General features: G+C 32.5%; 1 protein-coding gene across 1 annotated transcript; it reads left to right on the forward strand.

Annotated features, from left to right (window-relative positions):
* Positions 1–8,805: 8,805 nt before the first annotated feature.
* LOC136206342 (ethylene-response factor C3-like) lies at positions 8,806–9,681 on the forward strand. Its single transcript, XM_065997364.1, has one exon. It carries the CDS (start codon positions 8,824–8,826, stop codon positions 9,493–9,495), a length of 672 nt encoding a protein of 223 aa, XP_065853436.1. The 5' UTR covers positions 8,806–8,823; the 3' UTR covers positions 9,496–9,681.
* The last annotated feature ends 1,009 nt before the right edge of the window (positions 9,682–10,690 follow it).

Here is a 10,690-nt window from a genome sequence, read left to right on the forward strand (position 1 = left end):
AGGCTAAAGTATAGCAGCGGAAATATAAAATTTTAACCTATTTCCATTTAACCACAAGATCCGTTAACCGTTATTTCATATAAAGAAGGATAAGAAGAAATACCTTTTAGAAGTTCTATCTACCGTTGCAAACGAAGTGCCCACAACTTCAAAAGAGATAGAAACTGTCTACCAATCTGCTCCTATCCGAAACAGACCTTCCAGACCTTCGAACGACAATCCCTTCGGTGGAAACGTGGAAGAATATGTCTAGAAGCTCCTATCCAAAAATCGCGACGATCCGACGGTTCAATCTCCGGAAATCCGTGAAATTGTGAACTGACCTGATGTAGGAGTAGTAAAATGAATTTCTCCCTTTTGTTTGTTTTTCTTCTTCGAGTTCCCAAACACGAAATAAAATATGGGAAGATTAATTTAGTATCAACCGTTGAATAGCAACCAAAGTAGATTGTCTCTAACTAATCAACACAAGATCAAGGATAAAAGAAATAGATGAAAATCAATTGATCAAACGAAGTCGTAGAGAAATCTCGTCCTCGAACCAGGGGTGTCGAATTTTCTCTCTCTTGGACTAGGTGAATTTCGAAAATCACAAGTAGGGTATGGCTTGCTTTGATTTCGAAAATCTCAAGGGAATGAATATTTATAATCTCTTGTATCTAATCCCTAGTTAGATAGAATTAGGTTACTGAATAGGAATTCCATTCGGAATAGAATTCCTAATTATTATCTCACTATATATCTAATATATTAAGGATAATAATAATAACCTTATTGGATAATAATAGGAGTATATTAATCTAATTAAAACTCCTAACTTAATTATCTCTTAATTAATTTAATTCATATTCCTAATCTAATTAGGATTAACAAAATCAAATTAATTATTCATGTATATCACTACATGAATTTCGACCCCCCTTATGTCCATGGGCCTTATTGGGCTCAATTGGGCTTCTATCAATTAATTAACATCTATCTCTCTTTTAGGTTTCAAGTCTTATGTGTGATCCATTAGGTTCTTATTGCTTCTAGCCGTATGCAACGTTATTAAATTAATTTTCAAAGAATTATATTTAATCTTTGCATAACAGAATGATGTACAGAGTATGTGATTAGCAAGTCCGTAATCATTCCCCTAGAGCTATAAGAAGACAGGTTGATTCTGTCGTTAACCTTTCCGTATTAGTTACAGTATAATTCGATCCTTTATCAACTACATCCTTGAACTGAATCTTATGACTATGGGTGATGTCAAGTCACATATAACGAGACGTTCATTTTACTTGTACAGGCCGAGTCAACTCAAAAAGATAGGTTAAGTGAAATCTGTATTTCTTACTCTTAAGCTATCACCTTGCAAGGATTTAGAGTCGAGTCTTCCACAAGCGATCCATGGATGTATCTCCCATTTATCGGGAGTGATAAATGTTCAATCCAATATATAACGACTCCGCAATTACTTCCTGTGATACCCAACGTCTACTGTTCACACCCCAGAGTCATCTCTGTTAAGGACCGTGTTACACCAGAGTCAAAACATCACATTCTGTAATCCAGAATACCAATTAATATTCCTTTGAGTCTGAGGATTAGTTATACCTATTAATACCAATGAGATGAACATGTGACAAGGATGAATCTACCCATCCTGTTATCTCAAATCGGATCCCCAATCCTAATGAACAACGTTTCATCGGATCTATGTAACTGTCCAGATATCTGTATATATGAAGCTTGTGAGATCAGCTTTCTGTCGGACAGAAGACATTGTTACATACAAGTCTCAACAGTGATATGTCAATCCCAAACATATCACTTGACTTGGGGTGGTTTTAAGTTTATCAGTTTACTATAAAGTTTTGTCTCACTTCATGCTTGTATGAACACTTTATAATCACTTTAAATAAACTTACGGATTTCCTTTTATTAGACTTTATTTAGTGCTTAAAAGGGGTTGCCTTTATATAGTTATAAAGCATATATCTCATTAAACAAATGATATAAAGAACAATTCATTTACATTAAGTTTGTATCCTAGAACAATTGTCTATAGGACACTAAACCCCAACAATAATCTGTTTCAAACAAATAGGAAAGTAAAACATGAACAGTAAACAAGAAATTAAAAAGGAAAGAGGTTAGACAAATCTGAGGCCTGTATTAGCAGTTTCCTTAAGACAGATGTTGTCGCTATTGACAATCGTCTCCCAGGATACAACAGATACGCAAGCGAACTCTTACCAAGTGTATAATAGTTATCACCGGAGTAGAACAAAACAACATGTACAGATAGCAGAAATGTTTCAGAGAATAATTTTCAAAGTATTTCAATCTGATAGTTCCATCATGTATATATAGAACTTGAATGGACATGTCTGTTCTCTAATGAACACGACTATTCATGAACGAACAAGACTGTTCATGAACTGACACGACTAATCATGAACGAACACAACTGTTCATGAACCAGGATGACTATTTGGAATTTATACTAATTTCATTTATATATATAAATTTCCAACAATTAGTAAATGTTTGTTGCACAAATAGAAAAAGTGTAAGTTTACCGAATACTCTAATGAGATGAGTCATGGACAATGTTACTTTCTTTAAGACGTTTGTGGAACTGCCTTCAGATAGTGCAAGCAGTCGTATAATCCAATGGTTTCCAGGATAACACAACACACTCAAAGAAAATACGAGTTTGCTACACTACACCACATCACATCACATCACATCACACCACACCAACCCTAGTCGGGTCGGGTCGAACATCGACGCACATGTGATGGTCAAATATCATGTAGGTCCTCATCTTTTCACAAAAGTGGGTACCGTTTGGAGCACACCCAAGAGTGTAAGGAACCTCTTTACATTGTACTACTAAGTGATATTTAGACAATGTGAGATGTTTACACTTCATTTTATTCCTTTGAGGACAAAATTTTAACGCTTTTCACAAATTCAATTTTGGGCCTAGACCAATAATACCCCACTTGAATTTTTAAAAACATTTTACCGAGCAGTAACATAAGGTCAAACATAGACATATGTATCTTTCGATTTGAACCCTTGCATAGTGAATATAATTCAGATTATACTAGAGCGACTCATAGTCTTGAACTCTATCTCTGATATTGTACCACACCTAAACGTTTTAAGAGTATAGTTCAAGTAGCCCGTGCATTTATGGCCATGCACATCTATCCTAGTAAAATGAATGCTCTAGAGTTTTGCCCTAAACTCATAGGAAGCGGCCCGATTTTCACATTGATATAGGTGAGTCTATCATAAGTACTCATGTAGCTATGTACTTCACTCAAATTAAGTATAGATCTCATTAAGAGTTTATATTATTTCAACCCAGCTTCAAGAAGTTCATGCTTCAAATGTATGATATAATTCCTATTACATCACAACTTGTTGTTACCCATTGAACCTATTTCTTGGGATCTCCAGTTTATAGGTTGGGTTAGCATCATGTGTAACTCATCACTATAGAGACATAAGTCCCACACTTTTTGAGGTACTTTAGACTTTCTCTCTAGCTAATCCTTTCGTCAAAAAGACCAACTAAATTCTCTTCAGAGCGTACATGATCCACTCTAACAGCTCCTTTAGAGAGTAGCTCTCTAACAGTGTTGTGCTTATAACGTATTTATCATTTCTTACCATTGTAATAACAGTTTTGAATCTTAGCAATAACCATGGTACTATCATAGTGGATCAATACTGCTAGAATCGGGTGTCCCCATAAGGGAATTTCAGTTAATAGACTTTTCAGCCAACCTGCTTCTTCATTAGATATGGCTAGTGCTATAAGTTCTGATTCCGTAGTTGATTGAGCTAGAATGGTCTGTTTCTTAGATTTCCATTAAACAACACAACCGGCTATACTAAAAATATAGCCACTAGTTGCCTTGGAATCATATAACAGGATGTTCTAGTCAGTATTGCTATATCCCACGGGGACTATTGGAAAGATTTGGTAATTCAATCCAAGTTTCATGGTTCTTTTAAAGGTATCTCATGACCCTTTCCATATCATTCCAATACTCAACACTAGGTGTACTAGTAAATCAGCACAATAATCCCATGACATAAGCTATGTCAGGTCTAGTAAAATCAGTTGCATAATAGACGTTGTCAATTATGCTAGTATACTCTATTTTTCTTACACTTGTAGTTTGCATTCTTTCCATTTTTGGATAATAAAAAGAGATGTTGGGGGGGGGGGGGGGCATGGCTTCTGTCATCTATCCTTTTTGCCTATTTGGGAACGACTTGATTTGACGCAATGTCAACGCCCTATTGGTTACGGTTCTGGCTTTCGGGCTTTTGGATTCTGGTACAGAATTAAGGTTTGGGCCTTTACTTCTTTTAAGGCCTTTTTAAGTTATCTTCAAGTTATGCTTAACTTATAATCAGCACTTAACAAACTCATTGGCATAAAACAACTTAATTTAATTCTTGAATTTAAATATTTTTGGGGATCTAATTCCTTAATAATTATTTTTGTCATAATAAAAAACTCTATGGAAATTGTATTTCAACAGATAATTCCTCCAAGTTTGGAGCTTTTACTACTACAATAACTATTACGGTGGAAGAGATCTATAAAAGCAAACACATTATGGCTTCTACCTAAAATGAAAAACACATTGTCTTGCTTTCATAAGCCTTATTAGCTTCGACGCTTAGGAATTTTACCCGTGAGCTTGATTTCTATCATAAGGGTTCCATGTTAAATTCTGTTTATAGTCGAGGGTTCTACGTCAGTTGAATGTTATTTCAATACCTCTTAAGGCTTCTAATCATCAGAATTACCTAGAAGTCGCCTCTTGCTAATTGGATTAAAGTTAATACTGATGGTTCTGCATCAAGTCCTTCAGGTCCAACTATGTTGGGTGGTGCTTTTAGAATTCATCAAGAAATGTGTTACTTTTGCTTTTGCTTTCCCTTTAAGAGAATCTTTTGCCTTTTTTTTGTTAGCTAAGCTCCATTAGGAGTGCTTGGTAGAGGGGGGTGGTTCCATCTCTGATTGGAAAGTGATTCTACATATGTGGTTTAATTTTTTTTAAGCAAACCACGATGGAGGTTCCTTAGGTGGTAAGGCAAAACTGGTTTCTCACTTTGTAAATTTTGCAATCTATGCACATTGTGGTTTCTCATACTTATAAAGAAGAGAATCAAGTTGCGAATGTATTGGTTATATTTGGGCAAGCTTGGAACGAGTAACATTGGTGGACTATTTTTCCTTTTGCAACTTGCTTATTTGTGATGATTTTAACGGTTACGAATTTCGATTGTTTATTTTGCCTTAGTTTGGGTTGTATTTGGTTTTGATATTGTTTCATTTTCTCTTTCTTTTTATTATATATGTATATATAAAAAAAACACCTATATAATATTGAATCTTTGACACATATGTAAGAAAGTTGAAGGATTTGGTCATATAAATTGTAAACAGAGAAGTATTTATTCAGTTGCAGGTATAAATATATATAAAAAATGCGGCTTTTAAGACTATGAATGGGCAATTAATAATTAGTGATAACATTATTGAAGATAGAAATATTCTAGAAGAAAGAAATAAGAAATAGGATGGTCTTTCATTCAAGAAATTTTATTCAAGCTTTCCTTTCCATCAGTCAAGAATTCTGAGTACCCTCCTTCACCTACTAATGGTTGGCGCTCATTAATGCATATAAATTACCTAGCTACATTTTCTATTTACTTGTTACTATTATTTGATATTTGTTAGTAATATCAAGTGAATATCAACTCGTCATGTGATACGGGACCTGAACTAATAATCGGGAGAAAAGAATATAGTAGTACTACTATAGCTAATTTAGACAATACGACTCCGTATTGAAAACATAGACTTAGAAAGTCTCAAAATACACTATTAAGGATCCATCTGTTACAACAATCACGTACGTCCCGTGAATCATCGGTCTAGTGGACTTGAGGAATATCAAACACAGATATCCGGATGCACGTTCATCTATCAACAGATGACACATAGCACGCTCCGCTCCTAAACTCATAACCGTCCTCTATAGCTTGATAATAATATAAATAGAATAAGCTCCGCCCAAAGTATTTTACTTTATTCATGCATTAAGCTTACATCTTAGTTTTGATTCATCCTCAGATTTTACCTCAAATTGAATTAGGCATCAGGGTAGTATGACTTCCTCTTTGACCTTGTTGTTGTCAAATTGTAGGTTTTCAAGTGGACTTTCAGAATTCAACTATATTAGATAGTAAAAACTTAACCACAAGCATATATATGGGAATGCTATTGTGAATCACAACTATGAACGAGTAGGATACCCGCGGGTAGTGCCAATCCCAAACTCTTACCCGTTTAATTTTTAATTACTCGTACCCATCTCATTATCCTAACAGATATACTTTTTGCATCCCATACCCGTCCCATTTAATTCGCGGGTACTCTTACCCATTAAGAAATAATACTGACAAAAAAAATTACAAATTTAACAAAGTATAAATTTAATAAATCATTCATCTAAAAATTGAACAAATTGAACCTTAATCAAATAGCTTAATGGTATCATTCAATTGTTGATAAAAAAAAGTTTAGGGTTTGAATCCCACATCTAAAAAATAATAATATTTTTTAATATATAAAAGATTTATGATGGGTACCGGGAACCCTGAGGGGTATTCTCATATCTGTCACGGGTAATGGTTTTGATCCTATACCTTTTATATAGAGTACGAGTAGTCCCATTAGGATCGGGTAGTGTCGGGTACCCTGAGGGGTATTCTCATATCTGTCACAGGTAATGGTTTTGATCCTATACCTTTTATATAGAGTACGAGTAGTCCCATTAGGATCGGGTAGTATCGGATACCCTGAGGGGTATTCCCATATCCGTCACGGGTAATGGTTTTGATCCTATACATTTTATATAGAGTACGAGTAGTCCCATTAGGATCGGGTAGTGCAGGATACCTATGGGTATAATACCCGTTACCATTCCTAGATGTAATTCAAATACTTGGAGGGAGAACTTTGCCTCCTAAAAGGAAACTATTGGGCTCAAATCTGAATTAATATGAACTGTCGGTTTAAGATACTAGTTAGTTAGAAAGAAAATAGTAAGAACTTAAATTTTACAGATAAAGATTAGTTTCAATAAAAAAAATATATTTAGTCTTCAAATCAAATTTTTAGTATGTAGCAAATTTTTGTGTTTCAAAAAAATATATAATTTTAATTAAAAAGAAAAAAAAGAAAAAGTCACAAACGTTGTACGATTTATATTTACTATTCGTTGTTATTTATTTATTTATTATCTACTGTAGTTGTTTATATATATATATATATATATATATATATATATATATATATATAAGAGGATGTGTATTATTTACTATTGTTAGTAGCCGATAATAGTTAGTTGATTTTTTAAAATATTATTTTTCAATTCTAATCAAACATTAATATTTGAATTTTTTTTACTATATACCCACCATACAATATCATCTGTGACGTCAAACAAATAATTTAATCATGTTATATATTTTAGAGTTTAATATTTATATTTTAGAATGTAGAATTTTATATAAATAATTAGCTAAAAAATATATAATTAGTTAATTACATGATATTATTATTTTAATGGTTGAGGTATAATGTGACATTAAATTACCCAAGTCATATATGATCTAGTTAAACTAAAAATTTAACCCGATAATTAGCCAACTAATAGTTTTTTTAATATATTAATCCCTATCATTATCCCCGTACACAAATGCTCTTAAACCTGAAGCATGTACAACATAAACACGTTCTACAATTTGTTGATCAATTCCATAATAAATTAGATTGTCAAGATTTGAACTCACTTACTCTTTTAAACTTTGATACCATATTAAGTAACAAATTAAACCAAAAGTTTAAACTCATAGTTAAGGTCTCATATTAGCTTTTATTATTATTTCCAATACACTCCTCACGTAGATATCACTGAACTTGAAACATGTACAACATAAACTCATCTTGCTATATATTAAAATTCCATTAATATATCATCAATATATGATATTTTTAGGATTCAAACCATCGATCATTTAATATAAAAGGTTTCAATAACATATTGAACCACTTATAAACTAAACATTTAAAGTGAGGGAAGGTCCACTAATAATATACGAATGAATAATATAGTACACCAATCATACATTAAAATTTATGATTCGATTCTACTATTTAGAGTGAAAAAAACCAAACCGATTCTAGAAATTGTGTATGGATATCTCTACGAATTTGATCTTAAAAATTTGGAAGTGTACATACATTATTTCACATTGAGCTAGATATGGATATACATAGCTAACTGGATAATACGCCGGTCACATATTGCCGGCAGTGAACAGAAATTATAATAATTTAATCTGATGATTATCAAGTTTAACAACAACATTAATTACAAATCAATAATTTGCCAAGTGGACAGACCTCAAACATCACCAAAAATTAATAAATTAATCCTTAATCTCACCTTAATCCCCCTTCCATGGATAATACGAAATTAAGCCACCAATGCAAATGTCACTAAAATAAAATGAAATCATAAAAATGACGTCATCTTTGACCGAGCCGCCATGTCCCACCCCATTCTTTGACTCACGTGCATTAACTTCTCCACGGGTCCCACTAACGACCAATTTCATTTTCTTGATAATAATAATTAAAGTATCCAAATCTCACTATATATATAGCTTGGAATTTCAAATTGAACCAATTATTATTTTCTAAGACCAAAACACTCCTTCTTCTTAATGGATTCTTCTAATTTCTTCCAATACCAAAACTCTAATTCATTTTCATCCTTCGAATCTTCATCCTATTCCGAAACCCCCAATCTTCCTTTCAACGAAAACGACACCGAAGAAATGCTTCTCTTCGGCGTTCTAAACCAAGCTCCGGCGAACTCCTTCGACACTTATTACAATTCACCCTCCGCCGGCGAGGAAGTAAGTTCAAGAGGAGAAGAAATCGACGATCAGAACAATTACGAAGTAATTGAAGAAGTGAATTATAGAGGTGTTAGACGGCGGCCGTGGGGGAAATATGCGGCGGAGATAAGAGATTCGACTCGGAACGGAGTTAGAGTGTGGCTGGGAACATTTGATACGGCGGAAGAAGCGGCATTAGCTTATGATCAAGCTGCATTTGCTATGAGAGGATCAATGGCGGTTCTTAATTTTCCGATTGAGAAAGTTCATGATTCGCTGAAGGAAATGAAGTTTGAATTTAATGAGGGGGTTTCGCCGGTTTTGGCGATGAAAAAGAGGCATTTGATGAAGAGGAAAGCAGAGAGTAGGAAGAAGAAAGGGAAGGATAGTATGGTAAGAAGTGAAAATGTTGTGGTGTTGGAGGATTTAGGTGCTGATTATTTGGAGGAGCTTCTTGCCATTTCTGAAACTTCTACTACTGCTCATTTCTGGTGACTTTTTTGTGTTTCTAATTAAATTCTTTATAGTGGAATTATGTGTATTTGATAATAATTTCTAACGTTTATAAATGATATAATTGAGAGTCTAACGGTGATAAGTTTGGCAAATTTTGGATACGGAACTTTTTTTTTTAATTATTCGTGAATTCTGTAGTCTTCATATTATTCGTGAATTCTGTAGTCTTCGTACAAGGTTTGCGTCATACTATCATTTACCAATAATATATATATATATATATATATATATATATATATATATATATAAATATAAATGTATACATTTTTACAAACATATTGAAATTATATTGAAATTCAAATAGTGCTTCATTTTAGAATAAATTACACACTACTCATGAACTTTGTATTTATTTTCATCATGATTCATTGACTTGAAAACTGAATATTATGATCCCTCGACTTTACATGTTACTAACATAATTGTTCTTTTAATATTGACCAATATGATCATTCCAATAACAGTTAATCCTTTATAATAGAACTGATTTCTACCACTTTAATCTTTTATTTTTTTTTGGTTTTAAAGTCATTTAGATGCTGTTAGAATGGAGAAAATAGTTGTTTAGACATAAATATTCAAAAATTATGATTTAGAAAATAAAAAATGGTGGATCCATAGAAATATATGGTTGTAAAGAACTTTAATTCTTTGTTTTTTTTTTTATTTTGATATTATTATTTGTCATTTTAAGTGTTGAATATTAAAATAAATAATACATAATATTCGATTTTAAAGTTTGGAGACTGTAACAAAAATATCTAAAAATTAATTAGTATAGCATTTTCTTCTGGTGACAAAATGTTGGTAGAAGTTAAAGGGTATGGCTAGTGAGGGGAGGGGACAAGTCCACTTTCAGTATTATTTGTTTTATTTAATTAGTACTATACTATACTATACTAATATAGCACTCAATTTACTCATATAGTGACAGTTGATGACAGTTATTGATGCATGCATTATTCATTCTATTTAAAGTATATCACTTTCTTTTTAAATAGAATTGACCTATATTCTATTTAATCAAATTTACAAATTCCATATAAACCATATATATTAAAAATTATCTGATATATTATGAAATTGATCATAAATCTTATATTAATATGTGATAATTAATATATATGTATATACTTTTTAAACTTGTATAAAATGATCATTTAGCTCATTCCAT

Source organism: Euphorbia lathyris, chromosome 9 (genome assembly GCF_963576675.1).
Source record: "Euphorbia lathyris chromosome 9, ddEupLath1.1, whole genome shotgun sequence".
Taxonomy (NCBI): Eukaryota; Viridiplantae; Streptophyta; class Magnoliopsida; order Malpighiales; family Euphorbiaceae; genus Euphorbia; species Euphorbia lathyris.

What these genes read in the sequence shown, in the direction of transcription:
- LOC136206342 (XM_065997364.1), top strand. Translation starts at nt 8,824, where the DNA reads ATGGATTCTTCTAATTTCTTCCAATACCAAAACTCTAATTCATTTTCA.